The sequence below is a fragment of the Parus major genome, chromosome 10 (assembly GCF_001522545.3).
Source record: "Parus major isolate Abel chromosome 10, Parus_major1.1, whole genome shotgun sequence".
Classification (NCBI taxonomy): Eukaryota; Metazoa; Chordata; class Aves; order Passeriformes; family Paridae; genus Parus; species Parus major.
The window spans coordinates 677,832-703,644 of record NC_031779.1 but is presented as its reverse complement, the minus strand read 5'-3'; the positions used below and the strand labels follow the sequence as shown (position 1 = coordinate 703,644).

Below are 25,813 nucleotides of genomic sequence, written 5' to 3'. Positions count from 1 at the left end.
TGGGTTTCATCCAAGCTGTTGGGATTTAAGTTGTGCTGTGTGTTGTTACTGTGTCCTTGCTCCCCAGAAGATGAAGCTTGGTGGGAATTATTTTTTTGAGACCTAGCAAGACCCCTGGTCCCCAGAGGGAAGGGAGTCTCCTGCTGCCAGGGATCTGTGCACAGCACTTGTGCCTTTCCATGAAGGCAGGAATGTTACATATTCATATGGACAAGTTATGGTTGCTGTGGGAACTGAGTTGGCTGAGCACTGTGTCTTGATCCTCTCCTCCCTATGTTAGAGATGTCCAAAACAAGCAATCAAAAAACTATCAGGGAGGAATTGATGCAGTGAAATGTCATGCTGGAGATGTGGTGTGATGCTGTCAGAGGAATAGATGCTGTTACAGGTGCTTGGTAGTAATGTGACTGAATTGGTACTACAGCTTGTACTAGTACTTTGAGGAGTAGGAAACACCGTGGTGGAGTGCTGTGGAGGAGGCTGCAGCTGGGAGGGGGGAAGCTGACACGTTGCCAGCAGGTTATGGTTTTAAATGCTCTGATCCTGCCTGTGGTGCCTCAATCCCTGCACTGGTGTCTGGGAATGCTGGTGCTCCCAAATTGCTGTGGGCTGGAGGCAGGGGTCCTGCCTCTGGCAGCAGTGGCCTGTGTCACACACAAGTTACCCAGCTGCCACCCGCCTTGCCTGGGCTTTGCTCATGGGCATCCGAGTGGCGTGGATGTGGAAAAGGAGGCTAGGAACGCTGTTGGGATGGCTGGGGCTTCACGTGAGGGATAATGTGACAGACTGGAGCGACTGCAGCGCCTGCGGAAGAGCCGGGAGCAGCGTGTGGAGCGAGGTGTACATCTGATGGCACAGTGGGAGGCTGTGGGGGCAGGGGGAGGAGGAGGAGACAGCTGCTGCTGCTTGGGAGTTGGCTTATAAATGCCCTCTGACTCAGATTTCGGGTAGCACAGCTGAGCATCTTGTGGTTTCACCAACCCCCACATCCCTGCGTTAAACTGGAATTCTCAGACTATGAACCTGCTGTGTTTCCTTAGGCTGTTGGCACTGGCTTAAACCAAGGCGAGAATCCGCGTCTCCAGTACTGTAGGCTCGTGAACACCCTGCAGGGGAGGGGAGGGCTGGGAAAGGGGGCACCAGGTGGGTGAAAGGTAAACAGGCCATGAAAAATTCCTGATGTGAAGTGGGGCTGCTCAGTCCTCTTCCTCCCATACTGGCAGGACGAGCCCACTCGAGCTGGACCGGGGATGATGGGCTGCTCTCTGGGTAGTGGGGGTTGAAGGTTATCCTCGTTACTCAGGGGTAAACAATGCCGAGTCAGGCACAGTGGCCGGGCTCAACCAAACAGATTATGCCAGCAGAATTGCGAAGCTTTGCATCGGCTCTGAATCGGAGCCAGCAGGTGGAAGCCGGCCAGGACTAAAGTGTTTTTGGGTTTTGTGGGTGGAGGGAGGCGGGGACAGGAGAGCTGGGTAGCACTAAAACTAACTGTGCTCTGTCGCTGCTGCTCTTGTCGTTGCTGGGGGGATTGCTGCCTCCAGCCTGGTGTCTGCTGTGCCGACGAGCCCTGCTTTGTGCTGCCTGCCTCCCCTGATTTACTGGAACTGCTCCTCTTTCCTCCTGCTACCGTCTTGTCTGTCAGGGGAAATCTTATCCTTTCTTCTTACCTTTATTTTGTAAGAGCTGATGCAGTTCTCTTGCATGGCTGAGTGACGTCACTGTCAGCACAGTAAGCATCAGCAGCCTGGTCACATGCTGACCCAGTCAGTAATGCAGACGGGATAGGAAGGTGGAGGGGCTGAGGGGGGTGGGGGGCTGGATTCTGGACATATGGTAGCCATCCCTTTTGGGGTGCAACTGCTGGTTGCAGGAGTCGTGGCTTCAGAGCGGCACGAGACCTGGCTTGGGGCTTAACGCTTTGGAAAACTCCTGCTTTAAAAAGAAAAAAGCAGCCCTGAACTCTGAAGCTTCTGTTTGTTCTCCATCTGAGCAGACATCCAGGATTCTGAAGAAGCAGTGGCAAGCAGGATGCTCTTCCCTACGTCCACGCAAGAGTCTTCCCGTGGCCTCCCAGACACCAACGATCTGTGCCTTGGCCTGCAGTCCCTCAACCTGACAGGGTGGGACAGACCCTGGAGCACCCAGGACTCTGACACTGCAGCACAAACCAGCACACAGTCCGGTGAGTCTGCTGACACACGCAGCAACAGTTGTTGGATTCTGTGTGGTTTTGGCTGGTTTCAAGCTAACGTGGAGTGATGTGCTTGTGTAACAGGGTGCTGGTGGCAGCTAATGGGGGCTTCTTGAGCCCTGGTGCTTGTGTAATGTGACAGCTGAGTTGGGGAGGCTGTGGCTGCCTGTGCCACAGCCCCCTCTGCTCTGCTGTCAGCTCACTGCAGATGAGAAGTGCCCGGGGTTGTTTTGCTCAGAGCTGTAGTGCTGCTGGAGGAATAACCTCACCGGGAGAGGAGAAATCCTCTTGCTGTGTTTGGAGGGAGTGGGTGGGGGGTGTGGTGTCAGGAGGCTGAACACGCTGGGTAGGACTGAGGCTGAACTTCACTCCAGCAGGCTGAGGAAATCCCTGGTGGCAGGGAGCTCTGCAGGTAGGGGGGGTGTGCTTGCAGAGGGCCCCCCGGTGCCCGACTGCCAAAGTCCTGGTGGCCCCGCTTGCCCAACTCTGCTGTGGGGTGTGGTACAGCCAGCACCCAACAACTTCAGCTGGCAGCTCCCCGGCTGGGTGGGAGACTTGGAGGGATCCTTCTCCACTCCCACGCTCAACTAGAAATAGCGGGCTGTGCCTGGCAGTGGGCTGCAGGAGATGCAGTGGAATGGCTTCTGGTTTTAACTCTTCTGGTCCAGCGCAAACCTATGTGATGGACAGGGTGTGGGCTTGCAGCCACGCGCTGCTGGCTGGCGTGCCCTTCCCCCTTGAGTCTGCTTTTGCAGCTGAGATTGGCTGGGGGATTCCAGGGATGCTGGGTGCCTCCCCTGGAGTGATGTGGGGGTCCAGTTAACTGTTTGAGACACCAGCATTCCCTGTAAAATCCCAGGAGAAAGGGGTGCTGCGTGCACAAACTTAATGCATCCTCTCAGCTTGGTGTTTGAGCAGAGGGGTAAAACAGGGAAGAGTTCACTTGCTAGCTTCTGAGGCATGTAAAAACCAGTTTCACAAACGGTGTGTTCACTCAAGTATCAGTCTGTGGAAAGATCTAGTGCTTTGGCAGAGTTTGTACAAGTACAGCCTGGTTGCTACAGAAACTCATCCCTTTATAGCAGCATGCTGCTGCTTTGTTAAAAGGGGAGTGCATCGCTGCACAGACTTGGGTGACACAGAGGCCCCAGGCATGGAGTTGGTGCTGACAGGAATACAGATAGCTGCTTGGGTGGGAGGAGGAGCTGGGCAGTGGGGTTTAGCTGTGTGGATGTTTGGAGGGGCAAGGGGGTGCTGTCCTGAGCATAGGAGGAGCTGTCTGGGACACAGCTCTGAGTTGCTGCATGAGTTGTAAACAGAAAAAAGTACTAGTGGGGTAGCAGAGTTTGAACAGCTCGATCTGCACAGTTCATTTGAGTTTCTGCATTTAATTTCCACAAGGCTTGGCATGTGGGGCCTGGCATAGGTGCTTGAGGTCTGCCTGCAGCCCAGCTGTGGTAGCTTTATTAAGCCTTGTTCTGCTCCAGTGATCAAACCTCCACATGGTCCTGTGGGCTTCCCCTAATGAACCAGGGAATACCACACTCTCCTGCCTGTACTTTCATTGCCAGCTGAGACCTGGAAGGAGGAAGGAGAAACAAGTTAGTGTGCAGTGGGCCGGCCAGGTGCCTCAGAGCTCTGCTCCGAGCCCCTTCTGGCTGTTGGCAGACTGGAGCCCTGCTGTTCCCTGTGTCACAGGATCTTTAATGGATGAAGAGCCCACTTGGAGCAGGTGACATCCCCTGGAGCAACCCTGCTGCTCGCAGCCCTGGCAGTGGGCTCGCCGCACAGCGCGCTGCGGAACGAGGCTGTCACACATGGAGGCAGCCACTCGGTGCAGATGTCCCAGCTCCACCTGCTCCTCTGTAGCCATCTCCAGAGCTCTCTTGGCCGGCTTCCTGCCAGCCTGCCTTGGCAGAGGCGTGGATGTCTCCGCAGTGCTCCGGCAGGCAGGAGAGCAGTGCTGGCATGAGCCCGAGGAGGGCTCTGCGCCTCGGGGTTGGGTGGTGGGGCTGGCATGGCCATGCTGGTGGCGGGAATTTTTTTTGCTAAGGGGGTGGAAGGGACTGCTGGTTTCAGGAAGAAAGTTGAGTTGGAGAGGATTTGAAGGTGCTCTGGTGACCTCCCTGCTCATGGAAGGGTGTATCTGGTGTCAGGTGCCCCCACTGACTGCAGTGCTTTATGCTGGAGCTCCTGCCTGCCGCAGCGGCCTGGGTAAAGCTGTGGAAAGGATCTTGCCTCAGGCACAGCCCTGGGCTCTGATGATCTGTGCCCACTGGGTGGTTGTGGCAAGTGTGGTAACAGCTGGTGGAAGGTGGCACCCAGTGCTGTCTGAAGAGGCCGGTTTCCTTCGCTTCTGACTCCTGGTATTCCCATTAGTACACAAAGAGGGTGGCTGGGATGTGAGACCTGCCCAAGTGCACCTGTACTGCTCTGGCAGAGCAGTCTCTGGCCTTCTGTGGCTGTGCAGAGGGTCCAGTGCCCTGTAGCTGGGGGTGTTGTGATCCTGAGACAGTGTTCTCCTTCTCACTCCCACGTTCCCTTTGCAAGCGAGCATCTGGGCCAGGAGTGCTTCACGGTCTGGGCTGTTGTTACTGTCCTGCTCTGGGAGCTGTGGGGATGGTATGTGCTGGCTGGGGAGGTGAAAGGCTCCTGATCCTGTGCATGGCCCTGTATTGCTTCAGCCACCCACACCTGCTGTCTCTGTGGGCCCTTAGCCCTTCTTCAGGGCCCTGGAGGAGTGGCAGTGGAGCTCTTTGGGAGCAGAGAGCTTGTAGTTGAGGAGTGTTTTCTGAAAGGTTGTGGAGCACTCTGGGTGGCAGAGAAGTGTCCTGTGTCTGAGAGCTATGTGGGTCTAAGGAGCTGGCAGATGCTGGTGCTTCAAGGTGGCCTGTCCATGCTGTGATGGAAGGAGGAAGGCTATGTTGCTGTGTCTGAGTGCTGCTGAGGCCTGGGAGGCTGCAGCTGGCCTGGCCCGTGGGGCTGGGGTGTCCATCGGGATGTCCTGCAGGCAGGTGAGGCTGCGGCAGTGCTGGGCTGTGGCTGGACATGGGGGAGGGCTGGCACAGCCAAGAGAAGCTGTTGTGTCGCTGGCACCCGGGCCTTTGGAAGGTTCCAGCAGTGACTCAGCTGTGTGGACCCACAGAGAGGTGGCTGGGAGGGTGGAAATGCAACAAAATAGCTAACAATCAGGCTAAAAATATTGCTAATGTGATCTCATGCAGTGCCGTGCTTGAGTACTGATGAGCTGGGACCTCTTCTCCTTGTAGTCCCTGCCAGCAGGGAGCTTCCTCAGCTTGGGAAGGACCTTTGGCTGCAAAGCCTTCTGGTGTCACCTTGTGCTGCCAGGGCGTTGTCACCACACAGCTTGGTGCAGCCTGAGCAAGTGCCTGCTGATGGCAGGTCAGAGAACAGTGGGGCTGGTTTTTATGTCCCAATCCTGCCTACCCAAAGGGCCACTGAGCCCCCTGCATCCAGGCAGGTTTATTTGTGAGGAGTTTTCCTTCTTGCAGCAGGCCTGTAACGCACGTAGGGTGTGTGCTGAGCTCTGGGGAACGTGCCAGAGGCACTGCTGGTGCCTGGAGAGGCTCTCTGGAGGCAGTGGCTGCTGCAGGCTCAAGCTGCTGGCACTTCCTGGCTGTAGGATTGAACTGCTGTCTCACAGCAGGCAAAGTGTCTCAAACCCTCTGCTGCCACTAGATCTGTCAGGCTGGAAATACTTCAGCTAGTCCCAGCAACCTGCTCTGTGACCTGGGGAGGAACTTGTGCAGGAAACTGGCCTTTAACACTTCCAGTCCTGCCGTTGTGTGTTTCTTGAGGCAGCATTTCCCTGTCTTCAGCCTCCCAGCAGTTGGACACGGGTGCCGAGATCTCGGAGTTGAGAGGCAAGGGGGGGGTTAAGAGGCAGCGAGGTAGAGCTGCCCTTGATGGTATCCTTTACCTTCACTGCCCTGTTTCTCAAGGGGTGCAAGCTAACGGGGTCTCGATCCAGTTTTTGCCTGGAGAACAGCAGTGCACAGCAGGTCTGTGTGCAGATTTTGCGTCTCCCTGCCTGGCTTTCAGCCTGCGTGCCAGTTGCTTGGTCTGGCTGGTCTGTCCTGCCCTACATTGGAAGCTGTCCCTATGTGGGACAACAGACTTGCCCACGGGGAAATCATCCTAAAACCAGTCTGTTAATACTAAGTCTGCAATGCTAACCTGGGAGTGTTTTTAGCAGGATCAGGTCTTCTGGAGAGGATGTTGGGCTGTCCAGGTGAGCCCAGCAGTGAACTCTTTCTGATGGAGCACCTTGCTGTATCTGCCTCTGCTTGTTGTGTGACCCTAAAGCTATCTAAAGATTTGAGCTTTTCCTTGGATTTGCTCTTGAGACTGCAGCTCCAGCCTCATCTGTGCCCTCTGCGGGGTGGCTGCTGCTGTCTCATTCTCCAGCCTGCAAGGTTGCAGCTCCTGTCACTCTGGTTCTGGGGAAATGGCCCATGGTAGGAAAATGCTGCTGAATCTTCCTGGCCCTTGGCTTCCCAGAGCACAGCAACTCATTTTTGCAATATGTTTGCTTATCTGTAGTTGCTCAAAATCTACTAGGCTGGAGCTGCGGGCGGTCTGTTGTGTGTTGCCTGGCAGATAGCGAGGCCTCAGACACGAATCTCTCTGAAGTTTTCAAGGCAAAACCCCGTCTGAGAGATGAAAGAAAAGACCTGTTGCACAGGAAGAATGGTTGTTGTCATGGACTTCTTGCCTTTCTTCTTGATAACAGCAGGAGGGATTCATAAGCTGCTCCCTGAGGTCAGGCTGTTTTCAGAGTGTCCTCAAATGCTGTGTGTGGTGGAGGGCACCTGAGCCCCCCCCAGGGGAGAGCTGCTGCTCAGCCTGGGGTGGCTGTTTATAAATACAGCATGGCAGTCACTGGTTTTCCTTGAGCTGCTGGTTTGAGTGCTTGGATGCAGAGCTTGGGGCAGAGGATTTGGGTCTGCAGTTCTCCATCTGTTTAATTTGCTGCTTGGCTAACCAGTGCCAAGCTCCATAGATCTCTCCTTTGTGCGTGTCCAGATTCTCTCCCTGCTGTCTTTCCTACTATCTTTTGGACAAGTGGCTTCAGAAGACCTAGGTGTGTCTTTGGCTCCTGTTTATTTCTGCTTGGCTGTGTGTAAATCCTTCTCCTTATGCTAGAGGAAGATTCCAGAGGCTCATCCTGATGGAGATCTCAGTGTCTGGACAACAGTAGGTTGGCATCAGAATATTCAAGGAGGACTTTCTTGCTCTGTAATGAAAGGGGTATTTTGGGTATGGGGGGAGAGCACTTCACCTGAGTGAGAGTTATTTTTCATCTAAGCCCAAGAATGCCTAGAAAACTCGGGGAAAGTTTGTTGTGCTGCTGCTGTGAGCAGGGAAGGGCAACTCCTGCTGACCTCGGAGCTGTGCCTGGTTCAAGAAAATATGTATCCAGAGTTTTCATGGTGGTCCTGAATGACATGTTCTTCGTGTCCTTTCTTCCCTTGGAAGGAGGACAGTCTTTCCCAGCAGTCTGGTTCCTTTGGGAGCAGCTTGCAGATGTTCAGAGTGTAGTAATGGAAGCACAGATGTGGTGGTGGTGCTTCCTCTGTGAAGGTTGTGGATGATAACAGTGTAAGGGCACAAAGCTGGGAGCTGGTTTGACTCTCTGGATCTCCTGCTTGGTGCTGGTATTCCAGGAGTACCTGAGACAGCCTTACTAATCCCGTGCCATCCTAGTGCTTGTAGTGCTTTTCTAAGGATTTACTCGATGTGGGTACTTAATGGGCACTTGTTCCTTGAATGTGTTTCAGTAAGAGCTGCTCAGTGGGCTGGTTCCTCAGTGCTTGGCTCCCGTGCTGCAGAGTGGGAAGCAGGGAAGCACTTAATAGCTGAACACTGCTCATGTGACAATGGTATTTGAACCTTAAGAGAATAAAATATGTATCAAATAAGTAAAAGAAGTATCAAACCTGAGCTTGCAATTGGTTTCTAATGGAAGTTGCTCTCAATCCAACTCTTAAAGCTTCCATTTGAGCAAGTTCTCCTAAAACAGATTTATTTTTATCTGTGCTGATGCTGTAAAACAGAAGATTCAAATAGAGGAGGAACAAGAACCCAACCAGCATCTCTGCCTGTATCCAGCCAGAACTGAAGTGTCAGGGCAGCTCCAGTCCTGTGCTGGAGGCAGCTTGTGGGAGTAGGCATGTACCACTCAAAGTGGTCCTCTTGATGCTTCTGTCAGGGAGGGATGTTTGATTGTGGCCTCTGGAGCAGCCCTGTGGCATTGTCCAGTGGTGATTTGGAGAACATTTCTCTTGTCTCACTCTGGAATTTGAAGGCATGCTCCTGTCCAAGGAGAGCATTGGAGTTGCTGTTCAGTGGGTCTGAACTGCCCCAGACAATTCATGTTTAGTCTTTCCTGTGATTTGATATTGGAGGTAGCAGCAGGGAGAGTGGTTTAGTGTGTGCAAGGCCTGGCCTGGAGTAGGATTCATCCCCAAAATTGGACCAGTCAAATGAGAGGAGAGGTATTCCTCCAGCCCTTGCACTACTAAGCATCTGAACAGTGGATGTGAGGGCTCCTTGCTGGGCAGAGCTGACCCAAAAATGGTCAGTGGAGTGGAGTGCAGCTCCACCAGGAGCATGGGCACACTCTGGAAGAAGCCTTGAATGTGTTCTTGACTCTGTGCCTTTACTGTGAACTCCACAGCACATGCTGACATGAGTGCTTCTGCATGGAGCTGGGTAGGGAACAGGTTTTGTACCTGCTCTCCAGTGTGCCTGTAGCAGAGGCTTGTGGGCCCTCTGCAGTGCCCTTGGCAGGCTGGGGTCTTTAGGGTAACTCCAGTTGGAAGGGATCTCTTGAGGTTTTCCAGTTCAGCTCTTGCTCAGAACTGGGTAGGAAAGCTGCTGGAGGGCGGCAGAAATAATGTGTAGCCCAAGGGAGCTCCAGAAGCTAAATTCAGCCTTTGGTTCCCACAAAAACATCCTTTTAAGTGGGTGCCTCCCCTGAGCTGGCTTGGATGATGATCCCCTTCTGAAGGATGCTGTGGTCCTTGGGCTGTCACTGCACACGGAGGCCGAGTGGTGCTGCTGTAGGGCTGGGGTGCTGGGCAAGGCATCTCCAGCCAGGGTTGCACCTTCTATCCACATCTCCAAGCTTGCTCCCCCAATGCTGGTCCCTTAGACAATGACAAAGCAGCTGAATCACAGGTGCTGTCTGTGCTGCTGCCAGCACAGAGGCTGTGCTCGGGCACAGCAGCTGGTGCCACACATTTGAGATCGCCGTGGGGATGTGCCAGCTCCCTCCTTGCACCTCGGCCTGGTTTTCTCCCCAAGAGTGTGGAGGGGTAGGTGGGGCAAACTCCTGAGCTGTCATGCTAAGGGCTGCAGACCTCTGGAGGGTAACTGGGAGCCTGCAGGCAGCAGGGTTTGGGAGTGCCAGTCTAGCAGTGGCTTTATGCCAGCTGAAGGCCTCAGTGACGCTTGTGTGCCATTTCCCAAAGAAAATGGAGTTTGGGTCTAAAGTCTGTCTTTTTTTTTCTGTTGTTTTTCCTTCACTGTAGCCTGCAGAGGGGTCTGGCCAACACCTTGCCCTCTTCTAGAGAGTCCCCCTTCTAAAGGTGGAATACTGGCCTTGACACCCCCAAACTGTGATGCAGCTGAGGATGAGTCACTCACCCTTGTTACCGAGTCAGGTAACACACAGCACAGTTTGCACCCTAGATGTTGTGGCAGATAATTGAGAGGAGTTTGGTACTTAAATATAGAAGTGTTTGTTCTAAAGGCTTGTGAAGCTGAAGCTTGTTGTGCAGAATTTGACCTGGATATGTTAGCTTTTAAATCTCTCTGGGAATGATACATGTTAAAACCTGCTGTATTTCAGTGTTCTGATCTCTTTAAAGACAGCTGTGGTTGTGGCAGCCTGCTTAGTGAATGCAATTACCTGGGCACTTGTAATCCTGAATTGCATTTTAGCTGTCTTTTCTGATTTTTATATTTACCTTGGGCAGCTGTTTTCCCTTCCTAGAAACACACAGGAGTAAATTCTCTGCCTCAGGAAGCTGTGAGCCTTGTTGTCAGCTGGGTCCAGTGCTCTCAGATGTTAATGCAATAATCTTCTGCTTGTTCCCAGTTATGCTGCTGTTTCCATTTTTTCAGGGCAAGTGACTTAACATGTTGGTGCCAGAACCAAGAATAGACCTCAGGTGTCCTGACTCTAATTCTGTGGTTCAGCTGTGGGATCATGCTGCCTTTTTTTATTCCCCTGCCCCCCTTCTTAGCAAACCAGAAATAGCTGCCCGAATATCTTCAGTTTTTCTTCGCCCCAAATATGAAGCGTCTGTGAGGACAGAGGTTCCTCTTTTGTAGTTCAGAAAAAAATGGGCTGTGCTGTAGGTCCTACTTTAGATGGTGGTTGCTGCTGGTTTGATTACATCTGCAGTCTGGGAGCTGCTTTTCTCTAGAGCTGGTAGTTGGCTCAAGACTACTGGGGCTTCTGTGGTGATGCAGCTTGGAGAGGACTGTGTGACTTGGTCTTTACATGGCCCCTCTAATAACAGCACTGACTGGTTTTTTTCAGTGGAGTAATGGGAATATAATGAAATTTGGAGGATTTGAGCTGGGCAGATCCTCTAAATGTATCCAATGTGTTGCTCAGGTGAGCTCCAGGACTATAAGGACTCAGTTCCCTCTAGCTCTGGGCCTTGTCCCATGGCTGCTCTACTTAAAAGGAAGAAATTTTTGTGCCACTGCTCTTGGTGCAGCTTTTCCTTGGGTTTTTTGTGCCCCTGTAAGAGTTTGGTAAACGGGGAGAATCCCTTGTGTGCCTTCCCTGTGCCAAGCAAATCCTGTCCCTGTTCTGTGTGCTCCAGCTCCACATCTGCCACTGCAGCTGCTGCAGGCCCTGCTCCAGTCAATGTTCCTGTGCTGTGGCTGTGTGGTCTCCTTTTGGGCAGCTCCAGGTCCCACAGCTCCAAGTAAGAAGTGCTGAAATTTAGGATTAGACTGGAATGTTGGTCAGCCCTTCCCTGCCATGAGCTTGGAGCTGCTTGGTGGTTGTGTGTGAGGAGGGTAAGCTCACCCTGGCAGCTTGTCTGGCTGTGTGTCACTGCTGAACTGCTGCTGCAGGAGGTGGTTGAGGTGCCCATTTGCTTTTCAGGCATGCAAATGGTTCTCTTGCCATGGAGTTTCTCAGTGTCTGTAGGAGGTGCTGCTTTTTGGCTGACTAAAACATTCAGCTTGCTCCCACCCCACCAGGGCAGAGCTTGGCTGGGTGGTAAAAACTGCAGACGAGCTGTTTTTCTGGAATTGCAGCAGGCTATTGTTTAGGACATCAGGTTTTTTTTGAACTTTACAAGCTTATTTGATGCATGACAAAAGAAAGTGCACTGTATTCAGTCTCCAGGGCCTCAGTCACACTGCTTATCCCCTCTGCTGCCCTGCCCCAAATGTGTAGATGGTGCTGCAGCCTCTGGGCTTGGCAGATGTCACTGAAACCTGGCTCTTGTACCTTATTTCTCCTGGTAAGGAGCATTCCAGTGGGGAGATCCAGGCAGAAAGGTGGACTTCTAGCCTGTGGTGGATGCAGGGGGGTGGGTCTTGACAGCCTGCTGTCCTTCTTGTGCTGAGCAATGTCCCTCTGCCTAACCTCGCTGGAGGTGACCCTCCAAAGGCCTTGCTCAGACAAGTCCTGGACTCTTCAAAGTAGTCTTTTCCCAGCCCTGCAGTGAGTTTCTAAAGGCTGGAACACATCTCCAGAGCATAACTTCTAAAAGAGTGTATGCTCCCCTGGCCCTGGGGCCACGGCCAGTGCGGTGTCAGTGCGGTCTGCGGGTGCCAGACACGGCTGGCAGCTGAAGGACTGGTCCTGGCAAACTGCTCCTGCAACAGGACTTCTTGGCCCACTCTCCATCTGTCTCCAGACTCTGAGGGGTGTGGCAAATGCTGTTCTCAGCCATGGGGGAGCTCCCACTGATGCTCTGAGCGTGGAGAAAGAACTTGAGTGGCAGGACCTGGGCAGCTGCTGGATAAGAGGGATTTTTGCTCTGGGCAAAAGTTACTAGTTATATCCAGTTTATGGATAATTTGACTAAAGTGATGCACCAGGGACTGAAAAGCATCAGCACTGATAGTATGTGCTGTTGGCTGGGTGGTCTCCCAGAGAGCTGAGATGAAGCATTTTGTTCAAAGGGCACTGTAGAGGTGGCTGAGGTTCTGGTCAGCTGTCAGGTGTAAACTCAGTGGATGCTCCATGTGAAATATCTGGATGTGGCACTTGTGCTCCAGTCCAGCTGGTAAGGTGGTGATTGGTCAAAGGTTGAACTCTATTTTGGAGGTCTTTTCCTTCACCTAAATGATCCTGTTGCTCTTAAGCTGTTATCCAAGGCAATGAACTGTCATTTGTCATCACACAGTGTTTATTTTCCCAGAGCCTTTCTTTCCCTGAGCTGCTAGCACCAGCAATCCTTGGGGCTCATCTTAACATTCATCTCTTTCAGAATGGGCATGGGCAAAGCTACCAGGAAGGTCTAAGTATCAAATGGCTGTGAATTACAGCATGCAGTGAAGAACTGTGTGCTCCAAGGTCCTGGGCAGGTGCTGAAGATCTTAAATTGCATGTTGTGACAAGTGGATGGAATAGTAAATGTTGTTCTTAGTGCTTAGATTTTGCATTTTGCTGTTGGGACACCTTCCCAGAGTTTGCTCTGAATTGCATCTTGTGCTGGTGGAGCAATCTGCTTGAGATGGGGTAAACTCATGTTCAGTGGCTGGTAATGGGATTTGAAGGATAATTTGGGGTCTACAGGTAGAGTTGACTTCAAGAGTTGAAGCTACCACTGTGGGTTCAGTGTAGTTGCTTGTTTCTGTCAGGGGTCTGGCTCAGGTGTGATGGGTCTGAGAGTCTTGAGAGCGCTCCCCTGAGTTTTAGGGGCCTTGGGGTGATGCAGGAGTAATGGTATCCAAACAGCAGTCACTAGGGAAAGCTCAGCTAAGGAAGAGTAGTTTGAAAAATGCTCCTTCTCCAGGGAACGGCCTGTGTGGCCAGGACCTGGCAGTGTCATGTGGTGTCAGGGCTGTTCTACAGAGCTCAAACCTGCCAGTGCTGGGCTGGCATGCCCAGAGATGGAGCAGAGCACGCTGGCTCTGCATCAGGCATTAGAGCTGCAGCAGTGAGTCAAAAGTCAGTGCCCAGATTCTATTAAAAGCTCCTTTTCTGCTGTCCCCTGCAGAGGAGCATTGCCATGTGCTTCCCTTGCTGCATTGAGCAGAGGCAGGAAAAGTTCCAGAAGCTCTTGCTGTGTGAGTGATGAATGGGAGCCACATTGACCCCTGAGTTAAAATTTCCCCTCTAGGTGTGAAAAACATTTCTTTGCACTCATGTTCTTTTCTTACCCTGAGAAGTTCCATGGTATTTGCTTTTTCATTTTGGGACTTGCAGGGATGCTCTTGTCTCCAGGAATTGCTGATGCATCTTGTGTGTGTGTTGGGAGTGATTTTTTTTTTTTTTTTCTCTTACAAGAGCTGTGTACTTGGAAGGGGAGACAAGGTCAGCTCTTCAAGAAGTGTGGCCCCAATGCTTTGAAGGCTTTTTTTAGGTGGGCAGGCTGTGTTGGGCTCTTGTGCCCCATTCTTCAGGAGGGGTTTGGTGGGCTGGAGCAGGGAGTTAGAGCAGGATGCCTTTGGGATGGTGCTGAGGAATGAGTGTCTCATGCAGGTGTTTCCTAGGCTACCTGCACAGACTGGTGTTAGGGCACACAGCCTGGTCACTGAGCAAGGATAAAAGTGGAAATGCTGAGTTTGGCTCATGGCTTTTCATCCCAATGTCCCTGTGAGTGGCTGTGGGTACCAGGTGAATCTGAGTCAGGTCCACTGGGTTGATGTGGGGTCTCCATGAGCTCAGTTTGTCCTGTAGAGTGTGTAACCAAGTGCTGCTGGTGCAGAGCTGTCAAAGCTGCTGGACTGGATAGAATCTATCCATGTTAACAGCAGGATGTCAGCACTTCCAGGACATGAGGTTAGGATTGGGGCAGTTGAAGCTGGCAGGATTTTATGCGCCGGTAAATGCCCAGACAGTAGAGCCTTTTAAAGGCCAGTAATCCTGCCACTTCAGTGTATCTCATACTTATACTGGTCTTACTGGTTTTGTAGCTGCTGTGAGAGCTGAGAAATCCTGGGAGAAATGTGTATGTGGTGGCAGAGATGAGGATACCATAAATGGGGCAGAGTAGCTGGACCCTGTAATGCCACTGGAAGCTCCTGATGAGCCTCAAACCCTTGCTGTGGCATCCTTAATGGAGTTCTGGTTCTACATCTCTGCCAACCAGGAGATGCAGGGCAGCATTATCTGGTAGCAGTCTGCCTGGCATGAGCTGCTCCAGGTCTCTGGAATGCTGTGCAGCTAGGGTCAGCGTAGGGCTGCCGGCGTTCCAAACCCACGGTCCTCACTGGCTGGGGAAGGAGGAGGGTGTCAGCGCGGGAGCGTTTGTTGGCAGCAAGGCTTGGGCTGTGGGATCAGCTGCTTTGCTTTGCCTCTTGTGCTGTTTAGTGACTAATCAGATTTTGGAGCCTGTTGGACAGATTCAGCTGTCTCCCCAGAACAATACGCCGGCTGTATTTTTAAACACATCACGTGGCTTCAGAGAAGTCGGCAGAGCAGTGAGCGCGGCTTGCCGGGGCTGGGAGATGCTATGCCCTGCTCGGAGCTGTGACTAGGAGGGAGCATCTCCTCCCTGGCTGTGTCACATTGCCTCGGTCCCAGGGCTGCTGCTGCCCGGGCTCTGCCCAGGTAAGGACTGCTGGGCTGGCCAGTATTTTCCTGTGGCTGCAGGGCTGGGTTTGAGCACAGGTGCTGCCTGTCCAGGAGAGCAAAGGGCAGAAGGTCCCCTTCTCAGTGTGGTCAGAGGTGAGTTCCTAGTTCCATGATGCAGCCAAAACAGGGGAATTTCACAAGGATAAGGCTCTGCAAATGTGGGAAGATATTGTGACTGTTGCTGATGGCTCTGCTTTGAGTTGAGGGAGATGCTTCAAGTAAAGGACCCGCCTATACCTGTGTGACTTCATAGATTGGGGTGGTGAGGTTTTTCCCCAGGTGTGGGACTGAAGATGCCAGCTTCCCTGCAGGTGTGCCATTGGATAATGCAGCTTGGGATAGCTACATCTCAGCATCTTGCCTCTGTGGTGCTCAGCAGCTCTCCCTGGCGCTGACACCACGCTGTCCTAGTGTCTGACCGTGGTGCACTCGAGCAGGATGGTGTTGGTGCTCTCCTGGTTTGGCTGCTGGTTTGGATTATTAATCCTCATCTGTGTAGGAGCTGCTGAAAATCTGGGTTTGAAACCTTGTGGTTCAGCTTGCTGAGATCAGGTGGGGCTTGGAGGAGCTCGAGTGGATCCCAAATTTGCTTTGCTGAAGACAGAAAGCTTCAGGGCAAGCTGCCTTGTTTTGCAGCCTGTGAATAATTAAAACCATTTCTGAATGCTTTGCTCTTTTCACTTGGTTTGGGTACACATTCAGCTTGCTGAGACTTGCTCTTTTTGAATAGGCTGGCTGGTGTTGTGCCCCTGTGGGATCCCTGCCCTACATTCCCTCTCCTTGTGGGTGGCAGCTGCCCCCACATCACTGACCAGGATGTGACTTTATGACCTTTGGATGGCCTGGACCTCTGCTCAGAAGCAGCTCTCTTTGTAGGGAGGCGTTTTCCTGGATTCTCCTCATCTCCTCAGTGGGAGGAAAACCTGCAGTTTGAGGGAAGCAGTCTGACACATCCTCATCTGCAGGCTCTGGGGCAGAGGCCTGACCAGGCAGACTTGCTGTGAATACACACCAGGGGCAGCAAAGCCTTCCCTGTCAGCAGCCCAGGCTGCCCACAGCTGGCTCCTGGCAGGGGTGATGGGAGCAGTGTCCTTCCTACCTGTGGGCCTGAAAATTCCTGCTGGTGGGCCAGGTGTGCCTGCCACTGGTGTGTGCCCCCATCCCTGGGGAGCTGCGCCCCCCTGCCCCAAGCCCCAGCTTGCTCCAGGACGAGTGTCAGGGAATGGCATGGACTGGGCAGAGGGCCCTGTCCCAGAACACAGGTCTGTAACCTGGGATGTGGGATCTCTGAACTTGTCCCAGATGAAGTGTGTTCTCCTGGCCAGTCTTGTCTTATAACCCACCTTTGTTTGTCAGCAGCACCAGGCTGTTCTGGGTTCTGTGCAGCACCATGGCCCAACTGATGGCAAACACCAGAGGTGCCACCTCCCAGACATGATATTTGTGGGCTGGTGGGAGCCTGGTGGCCTCCTGGGCCACAGGAGCCAGGTGGAAGGAGCAGTGTTGTGCTGCAGCCCTGACAGACTCTGTCCCTCTCTGTTGCAGTTCTCAGCATGCTGAGTAACCCTCTTGGGAACGTCCTGAGCAAGCCCCCGCTGGGTTTTCTGCCTTTAGACCCCATTGGTTCAGACCTGCCAGAAAAGTTTCCCACACCATCGCTGAGGAACTCCCGCTCCCTCCTGGACTCCCGCTCCAGCAGCCCCTCGGACTCGGACACCAGTGGGTTCAGCTCTGGTTCTGACCACCTCTCAGACTTGATTGTAAGTTTGGGTCCTGGGGTCTTGTTGTGTTTTTGGGGGGCACAGAATAGCTGAGTGGAGCTACCAGCCAGAGCCCTGCCTGCTCAGGAGGGGGAAAGAATGCTGGGAGGAGCTCTTGTGCACACACTGGCACAGCCCAGGGTTTGGGAAAAAGGCTGCTCATGCAGTCCTTGAGCACAAGTCAGCAGTAGCCTCATGTTTTTTTACTTCTAAGCTAACATTTTTGGTCTGTGCTTGCAGCCTTACTGAGTTACAGTAGCTCCCAGAGGGATTTTTGGTGCTTGAGCTGATGTGTGGCAGGGTGGTGGTATCTGTGCCCTGATTCCAGCAGGGAGGTGGCTGATCCAGCCTGGATTTCTCAGGAGCTCCTGTCCTTGCCTTTCATTGCTCTTCCTATTTGCTGACTGCACTTCTCCATCTCAATAAGGATGGTTTCTTATAGAGCAAACTGGGTCTAGCCTGCTCCTGTTCCCTAAAGCACAGCTAAACTTGAAAGGGAGCAAGTGAGTGTCTGCCTGGCTGCCCCAGTGTGCTCTGATGGGTCTGTGGTGGGTGCAAGTGGCAGCTCTGGGTGCCATCAGGACAGCCTGGCTCCAGCCAGCTCTGTAATGCTGCTGCATGACCTGGCCGTGGCACACAGGAGAGTAAAGCCAGGAGCTGCTCCAGGCTCTGCTGTGGTGTCACCGTGGCCCTGACCCCTCTGTTAGGGTGGGTGTGAAGGACAGAGCTGGCTGGATGTGAGGTTGATTCTGCTGTGATCCACAGTGGAGAATCAGGATGTGTGAGTGGCTGCAGCACCCAGGCAGCGATGGTGGCAGGTGGTGCAGGGCACAGGGCTCTGTGCTGGCCTTGTTGGTGAGGGGCAGGGCTCCCAGCACGGCCCTGCCGTGGCAGCACAGGGACAGATCAGCAGTGCAGCTCGCACTGAGCTGTGCAGCACCTTGCCTCTGCTGTTCCAGTGATCTGAGCTTTCCTTCCTCCTGCCCTGGAAGGGGCTGTGCTCAATGGTGCCCATTCCCTGGTCAGGCAGCCCTGGAGCTGTGCCAAGAGGATGAGTGCCTGCAGAGCCCCTGGGCACTTCCAACAAGCCCTGCCCACTGCAGGCACAGCACAGAGTCTGAGGCTCCTCCTGGGGTTCCCAGTTCTTCTTGAGGCCGTACAGCCAGGGGTAAATGTTGGCTTGGTGGTTTGAAGAGCCTCCTGCTTAAAGATCCCTGCTGCTAATCACAGGTTCAGTGGAGAATGGCCCAGGGCTTTTCTAGGTGCTGGGATGAGTTGGGGTTGCTGCTTTCTTGCCTCTGTCAGGTCTCAAGAGATCCCTGAGAGCTCTCTTTCCTGCCATGAGCAAGGCTAGAGCCCCAGTGTATCACACTCACCCCTGGCACTGTGTGCTTTTACTCAGAGCTGGATTTCCAACATGGCTTTTCTCTTGCAGTCAAGCCTTCGCATATCCCCTCCTCTGCCCTTCCTGCCTCTCAGTGGGGTGTCAAGAGACCCCTTGAAGATGGGAGTGGGATCCCAGCTGGATCAAGATCAGGCTGCCCTGGCTGCAGTAACTTCTTCCCCGGCCAGTGCATCCAAAAGATGGCCTGGAGCATCTGCGTGGCCTTCCTGGGATCTCCTGGACTCTCCAGAAGACCCCTTCAGTATTGAAAGAGAAGCCCGGCTGCATCGGCAGGCAGCAGGTGAGTTGGGAAGGGGGGTCCAGTGGATGGTCCCACACTTTGGAGGAGAGCAGGTGGCCTCTGTGCAGACACTGGCTGAGTGTAGAGCTTGCTCCAAGCCCAAGGCTGACTCTGGCTCTACCTGCTGAGAGAGCAGGTGGGTCAGGGTAGCTGCCTGTGGCTGTGCAGCTCTGCTCAGCCTGTAGTTGAGGAATATGGGGAGGCCTGTGGGGAGAGTGAGCAAGAAATTATCTTGTACTGAGTATTACTGGTGTCTTCTCCAAGCTGTGAATGAAGCAACCTGCACCTGGAGCGGGCAGCTGCCTCCCCGAAACTACAAGAATCCTGTCTATTCCTGCAAAGTGTTCCTGGGAGGGGTCCCGTGGGACATTACAGAAGGTGAGCACACCTGGGAAGTGGGGCCTCATGTCAGGGCTTTGGGTGTTGACCTTGGGGAGGGTGCAGGATGGAGCTTTTTAGAGGGGACACTGACGTTTCTCCTTCTGTCTGTAGCTGGGCTGATCAACACTTTCCGTGTTTTTGGCTCCCTGAGTGTGGAGTGGCCCGGTAAGGATGGCAAACACCCACGCTGTCCTCCCAAAGGTAATATGCCTAAAGGTAATAGCGAACACGGTAGGGTTACTTTTTTCCCATGCTATATTACAGCACGGATGCTGGGATGGTACAGCTGCATGCTGGTGACTGGATGGTACAGAGCACCTGGGGTAATGTCCTGCCCTCACTTGGGTCTGCACCTGGGCTGCAGAGCACTGGTACCCCAAACCCAGCGTCCTCATCCATCTGTAGTAGGATTTGGGCAGAACTGTGGGCTGGGGGAACCTTCTCTGGGTGTTTCTGGAGCCCTGTGTGGGGCTGTGGCTCTGGAACAGCTGCTGATCCCACTGGCAGTGTGTGCAGCTGGGCTGTGGCGTATTGTTACCAGGTTACAGGGTAGGAAGTGGCTGGTTTGGAGGCCCTGTAGTGCCTGATAGCCTCATTCAGTCACCGGAGCAATGTGAGGTAGAGCACTGGCATCCATGGAACGGGCTTTAAAACCCTGGACTGTATTTGAGCCAGGCCATCCTAAATATATGAAACAGGGTCTGTTTTTCTGCAGACCTTGTTGTGGCCAGGCTGGTGGTGCCCACCTGGCATGTCCAGGTGTGGTTTATGGATGACAAACAGTGGCCCTGGACCTGGGCATCCTGCCCCTCATGCTGTGCTCATCCCAGGTTTGGGCTCATCCTAGCCTGGCTTAAATGTAAGAGTCTGCTGGGAGCAGCAAGAGCTACCACACAGATACTTCAGGTGGCACCCAAGAGTGATTTTTGAGGATGACTGGAAATTGGGATGATCTGCTCCTGCTCCAGCACAGCTCTAACAGCTGCTTCTTTCCCTTCCAAAAGGATATGTCTACCTGGTGTTTGAGTCAGAGAAGTCAGTGCGTGCGCTGCTCCAGGCCTGCTCCCAGGACCTGCTGAGCCCCGACGGGCTCAGTGAGTACTACTTCAAGATGTCCAGCCGCAGGATGCGCTGCAAAGAGGTGAGCAGAGCTGTGAGAGCAGCCTGACATGGCAGCAGGGGATGCAGAGGGACATGCCTGGAGGAGGTGAAAGCGGGGCTGGAACGGCAGCTGGCTCCTGGCTTTGACTGCTGTGCCTGTGGTAGGGATGTGTCAGCTCGGTGTTTGTGTCCCTCATAACAGCTTATGTCAAAACCAACCTGGAGCTCCTGGGTTGGTGGCAGACCCTGCCTCCAGGCTTCAGTTAGCTTGGACAGAGCATGGAAACCAGGATTTGACTGCTCTGTGCTGCTTCCATCATGCCCTTGCTTGCAGAGATAGACTGGGATCCCTCAGGTGCTTTGTCAGGCCTCCTCTGCTTGCAGAACAAATGACTCATGCTCAGCAGTCAGATATTTTGTATCCCAGGCCACTCCCCAGCATGGCCTTGGCTGGCTGACCTGTGCTTTGGGGGTGCTGGGGCTGCCCGGGGCTTAGCTTGGGTTTATGGGAAAGGGGAGACCTCAGATCACAGACAAGTGCCTGAGTTCAGGGAGTTAAAGATGGAGATGCAGCTCTTAATCTAGACAGGCACAAATTGTGCTCTAGACTCCAGAGCCTTCAATCAGCTGCAGAGCAGATGGGAGCTCCTCATGGAGCTGGCAGTGGGTGATTATTCCAGTGGTCCACTCCAACATCAGGCTCCTGTGCTGGGAGGTACCTGACTGGGCCATAAACACAGGTTGGAGGGATGTGGATTGTCCTCTGGCTGCCACCCATAAGGAACTGCTGACTTGAGTTCCAGTTCAGCTGGAAGCAGAGTTTGTTTTGTCCCCTTGTGGGTTTTCTTGGAGGTGTCTGGAGCTGTAGATGGATGTGGACCCTGAGCAGCAACAGATAACAAATGATATTTGCAGCTCGGGGTTGAAGTCTGAGGTTCAGGGGTGCTCCTGGTTGCAGGTGCAGGTGATCCCATGGGTGCTGGCCGACAGCAACTTTGTGCGCAGCCCCTCGCAGCGGCTGGACCCCAGCAAGACGGTGTTTGTGGGGGCCCTGCACGGGATGCTGAATGCAGAGGCCCTGGCAGCCGTCATGTACGACCTGTTTGGAGGGGTGGTCTATGCTGGCATCGACACCGACAAGCACAAGTATCCCATAGGTAAGTGATGATTCCACTGGGATTGGTGGTCACCCCTGACATGTGGTGAGGAGGCTGCAGTGTGCCCTTGGCTTGTCCTTCTGTTGGAAGTCTGCCCAGGTGCCAGGCTCAGAGAGCAGATGCTGTCCAACCTCTTCTACAGTCTGTGCTTCTCATCTCCTGGCCTTGGGAGAGGCAAGACCAGCCTTAGGCTGGCCTGATAGAGCTGATGTGTCTGGGAATTGGAAAGTCCTGGATCATTTCAGAGCAGCCTGAAGTTTCAAATATGCCTTTAGGCATTGTTGAAGGTTTCTCTGTCCTTGTTCAATGCTGTTAGTGGTTGTTGGATGCTGCTGTAGCTGCTTTTCCATTCCCAGGGCAGAGACAGCTGTGAGTCTTAACCCATTCTTGGGCTCTTGTTACCAGAGCTGAAACATGGTGTGTCATGACCTGTGAACCTTCCTGGAGGCCAGATGGGCCAGGAGACAGCACTGAGGTGGCTGCTCTGTTGGAAAAAACCCACAGCCTGTGCCTGAGGACCAGCTTTCCAGACTCAGGCTGCAGCAAGTCATAAATTTTCAGAGAGCATGGATCTCCTGGTGTTGCCAGGCAGTAACAGTGTCAAAGCTTGGTAGTGCAGAGTTGTCAGTGCTTGGTCAGTGTCCTTGGATAGCAGTCAGGCTTTTCTGGGCAAGGGCTCAGGTTTAGGATGTGCATGAGGTGCTGCAAAGTCCCTGAAGTGCCTCTATGGGGACAGTCTCAAGGGGGGTGGGAATGGAAGGGAGTGAGACTTCAGGCAGATTCTCAGTGTGACTGTGGATGAGGTGTTTCAGAACCTCCCTGTGAGGTCCCAGCACGTGACCCCAACCTCCTGTGGTTCATGCAGAGCCCAGGTTGCTCCAAGTAGGCAAGATCCATCTCCCAGCAGCTCTGTGGCACTTCCACCCTTGGAGCTGTCTGATAGTTGCAGCAGTCAGAGCTCAGTTTCGGTAACTAAGCTGTGCCCTGGTTGGTTGTGCTGACTGAGGACATCTCCTGTAACCCCAGGCTGGATCCAGGCCCTCCTGCTTGTGTCCTGTGCAATGCTTTGGGAGGGGAATGGATGGGTTTTGGGTTGCACTTCATCCTGTGGCTGAGCTGTAGGGATCTGCCAGTGTCAGTCCTGGAGCTTAACAGACCTTGGCTGGAAGCGAGTGGTGCTGGAATGCTGCTGACTAGCAATGAGGCTGCAAAACACAAGGCTCTGGAGTGAGGGGGAGGCTGGGAATAAAAGCTGCTGAGCTGTCTCAGCACTGGTGTGTATCAGGTGTAGTGTGAAGCTCTCCTGCTGCTCCTGGGAATGTGGTGCCTGGAGGAGGCAGGAGGATCCCCTAGGCCCTGGATACCATCTCCCTGTCAAAACTGTTTCCCTGTCTGAGTGGCACCAGGGAAGGGGTGGTGCTGACAGTGGGTTCCTTCTTGATCTCTGCTGTTCCTCTCTAACAGCTGTGGTCTGGCTTATTCCAGGGTCAGGCCGTGTCACCTTCAACAACCAGCGCAGTTACCTGAAGGCTGTGACTGCTGCATTTGTGGAGATCAAAACCACCAAGTTTACCAAGAAGGTGAGTGGGGCTGGTGGGACAGCCCAGGGAGGGGTCTGTGTGATGGGTGTGGTGCTGCTGGGAGCAGCAGTGTGCATGGAGCCTGCCCCATATTCCAGCTCAAGCAGCAGGAAGTGGGACTGTTGCTCTGCCAGCCCCAGGGGTGCTGCTGGGGATGGATTGGAGGTACCAAGGGAGAGAGGGCAGTCACCCTGGTGCTGCTCCATGCCACTGCCTCATTCTCCTGCAGGTTCAGATTGACCCGTACCTGGAGGACTCCATGTGCCAGGTGTGCAATGCCCAGCCTGGCCCATTCTTCTGCAGAGACCAGGTAAGGCCACTTCTCCTGCAGCCTGTGCTCGGGGGTTTCCTCCAGGAGGGGGCTGCCCCTGTGGCTGGTTTTGGGGATATATAACCTGGCTCTTGCCCAGTGGGCAAGATGGGGCTCAGCTGGGAGGGTGGCCTTGCTTTGGAGGAGGTGCAGCCTTCCTGGGGAGGGCAACTCTGGTACTTGCCAGGAGGCCCAGGCAGGCAATGTCCACCCAGCTTTGAGGCCAGGGTGCTGCAGTTTGCTGGTGCTGTGCCAGCACTGGGCCCTAGAGCGGGAATGACTGGTGCCCCTGAGGGGAGGGAGGCTGCTGCTCTGTGGGCCGTGATGAGCTGGGGTCAGGGTGCATCCCCCTGAGGCACAGGGAGCTCTGGCTGACATCACATCACTGCCATGAAGGAGCTTGGCTGGGCTCTGGCAGCTTCCTGCAGAGCTGGGATGGGATATGAGCAGGAGGCAGGAATGCCATGGAGTGATGGGAGAGCCCAGCTGCTGCCCCAGTGCACAAGCCCTGATTTTCAAATCCATTCAAAAGATGGAAGCTGGGCACAGCAGGCCCTCCACAGCATGGCTGGCATTCCCTCTCCCCAGCCCATGGATCTGCCGTGCCGGTGGGTGCCGTGAAACGGGGCAGGGAGCAAGGGGAGGAGCGGCTCTGCTGGTTCTTTGCTGCTGGAGACGCCCCAGTGCTGCCCCTGTGCTCTGCCCACAGATCTGCTTCAAGTACTTCTGCCGCTCGTGCTGGCACTGGCAGCACTCCATGGAGGTCCTGCGCCACCACCGCCCGCTGATGCGCAACCAGAAGAACCGGGACTCCAGCTAAGGGGCCGCCGGGGCGCGGGGCGGGCGCGGGCAGAGTCCTGGGAGAAGCTGCCACGAGGAGAGCGCAGCAGCGCCTGCCGGAGCCAGGCCCGGCTGGGAACGTTCTTCCTGAGGACTGACGGGGAAAAAACAAAAATCTTACATTCATGTTTGCACTTGCTGGTCTTTTTGTTTCTGCACTAATGCACAGTGAGTTTTGTTGGGGTTTGTTTGAGGGTGTTTTGAGGGGGGGAGTGCCCCTCAAGCCATTCTGCAGTTCCCAGACTTTGGTTCCTGGTTTGCTGATGAGAAGCAAAAATTGAAAACGAATAAACCCAACCAACCAAGGGCCATGTGTCGCGGAGGCGTCGCCACAGGCGCCTCCGCCCTGGTTTTTTTATTTTTTAAAGGCGCTTTTTTACATTCCTTGCAATACTGGTGGAGAGAGCGCAGGTCTCATTGGTCATTGTTTTGCCGTTGCCATACAGTGCCTTTCCATTCATTTACCCCCACCTGGATGGTGTGACCTGGGTGTTCAGCTGGCGTTTTTTACTGTAACAACAAGGAGACTTTGCTCTTCATTTAAACCAAATCATATTTCATATTTTACGCTCGAGGGTTTTTACGAGTTCCTTTTTACACTCTTAAAAACAGTTTTTAAGTCGTTTGAAATGAGAGATTCTTTTCTTTTCCTGGCAGCTTTTAACATTATTGCAATTTGTGTCTGGGGGCTGCTGGCAGGACGTTGTAAATCCAGGGATTTGCAACGGGACAGGCCGGGCTTTGTTTTTGTTTTTGGATTTGAAACTGGATGGGATGAGGATCTTTGAGCTGCTGTATATAGTTTTAAATAGTTTGTTGCACTTTTTTAAGTTGCACTTATGGGGGGTTGATAGAGGTTTTTAATCACACAAAGTCACAGGACTTACCTTTTCTTTTGTAACAAGCTAAAAAAGGGCTGCGTTTGGTGGACGATGAAGGTTCCTGGGAGCCCTTTCTCTTAGAGGGGACAAGTAATTTTCCTTTCCTTCCCGAGATGTTTGGAGTATCAGTGCAGTCGACTGAAATGCTGCTGCTGGGATTTGAGACCTTAATTATGCTGATCATTATTATTTTGTTACTTTCCCCTCTATTGGAAGCTGTGTGCCAAAGAACCAGTGTCATAATTTCTCCCTCTTTACTATGTTTTTTTTTTTTTTTCTTTACTGCTGAGCTGATGTTGCATTGTTGCATATCCCAGCTGCTCTTTGTGGGGTTTTGTGAAGCTGTGTGTGAAGTCTCTACCTCATTGTAGTATATGCAGGCAAGACTGCACTCTCCTACAGACGTGTGGAGTAAGCTGTGGTGTAGTTTTTGGCACATAATAAACACGTTGCAGCAAAAAAAAACCCAATTTTCTTGTGCCTTGTGTGCTTCGTGGGAGATCTCTGCAGCTCAGAGGGGCTCTGGTGTCACTTCCCGGAGGTGTAGGGGAAGGTATGGATGTGGTTTGGGGGGAGGGATGGATGGAGCTATGAGATATGAATGCTGTCGGTGGGTAACTCGGTTGGGAGGGAGCTCTACCTGCTAGGCAATGCATTTTCAGGTCCCGCTTCTCCGAGGTCCCTGCAGGCCTCTGGACTCCAGCTGGAGCTCCCCTAATTGCAGCACAAGTTGATGAGGCTGATCGGAGAGGAGGCGGTGTTGCCCTGTGTTCTCCTACTGTGGCAGTGCAGGTGCTGCTCCTGCAGGGCTCCTCTCTGTGGGGCTGGGGAGGGCGGAGTTCGGACTGACGCTGCCACAGCGGACACCTTGTTGTGCCCCGTTTCCCTGGAGCACGGAAGGCTCTGACCTCTTTCCCGGTCCCACCGCGCTAACTCTGCAGCAGCCTCGTTGTCAGCGCTCCTCCTTTGGGCCTGGCTGCTGCCGCTTCCATGGGTGCTGCGAGTTTGTGGCTACTCGGTGTCCTCTCTCGAGCAGGGCTGGGAGGGGCTGGCACCGCCGGGATCTGAACTTCCCTTCCCGGGCCGCTCCCCGCGGATCCTGTTCCGGGCCGCGGGGCGCTG

At 53.6% G+C, this 25,813-nt stretch overlaps 1 protein-coding gene and 1 long non-coding RNA gene across 8 annotated transcripts in view; one reads left to right on the top strand and one right to left on the bottom strand.

The window, feature by feature from the left end:
* CPEB1 (cytoplasmic polyadenylation element binding protein 1) overlaps nucleotides 1-25,161 on the top strand; it is a 38,135-nt gene extending 12,974 nt beyond the window's left edge. For 4 of the 7 annotated variants that reach the window (XM_015639152.2, XM_015639155.3, XM_015639149.3 and 1 more), the window contains 10 exons: nucleotides 1,997-2,185; nucleotides 16,542-16,756; nucleotides 18,192-18,441; nucleotides 18,706-18,819; nucleotides 18,934-19,038; nucleotides 19,827-19,963; nucleotides 20,882-21,080; nucleotides 22,566-22,660; nucleotides 22,890-22,970; nucleotides 23,680-25,161. In XM_015639152.2, coding sequence (XP_015494638.1) covers nucleotides 1,997-2,185; nucleotides 16,542-16,756; nucleotides 18,192-18,441; nucleotides 18,706-18,819; nucleotides 18,934-19,038; nucleotides 19,827-19,963; nucleotides 20,882-21,080; nucleotides 22,566-22,660; nucleotides 22,890-22,970; nucleotides 23,680-23,790 — 1,496 coding nt within the window. In that variant the 3' untranslated portion in view covers nucleotides 23,791-25,161. Of the gene's footprint in view, nucleotides 1-1,510; nucleotides 1,733-1,996; nucleotides 2,186-16,541; nucleotides 16,757-18,191; nucleotides 18,442-18,705; nucleotides 18,820-18,933; nucleotides 19,039-19,826; nucleotides 19,964-20,881; nucleotides 21,081-22,565; nucleotides 22,661-22,889; nucleotides 22,971-23,679 lie in introns of those variants that run through there. The other 3 variants (XM_015639153.3, XM_015639150.3, XM_015639154.3) reach the window with 2 other exon arrangements.
* On the bottom strand, nucleotides 24,113-25,719 carry LOC117244915. Its single transcript, XR_004498871.1, has 2 exons — nucleotides 25,332-25,719; nucleotides 24,113-24,320 (listed from the first exon to the last, which is right to left on the bottom strand). It is a non-coding gene; the product is annotated as an uncharacterized LOC117244915 (long non-coding RNA).
* Between the last annotated feature and the right edge of the window lie 94 nt (nucleotides 25,720-25,813).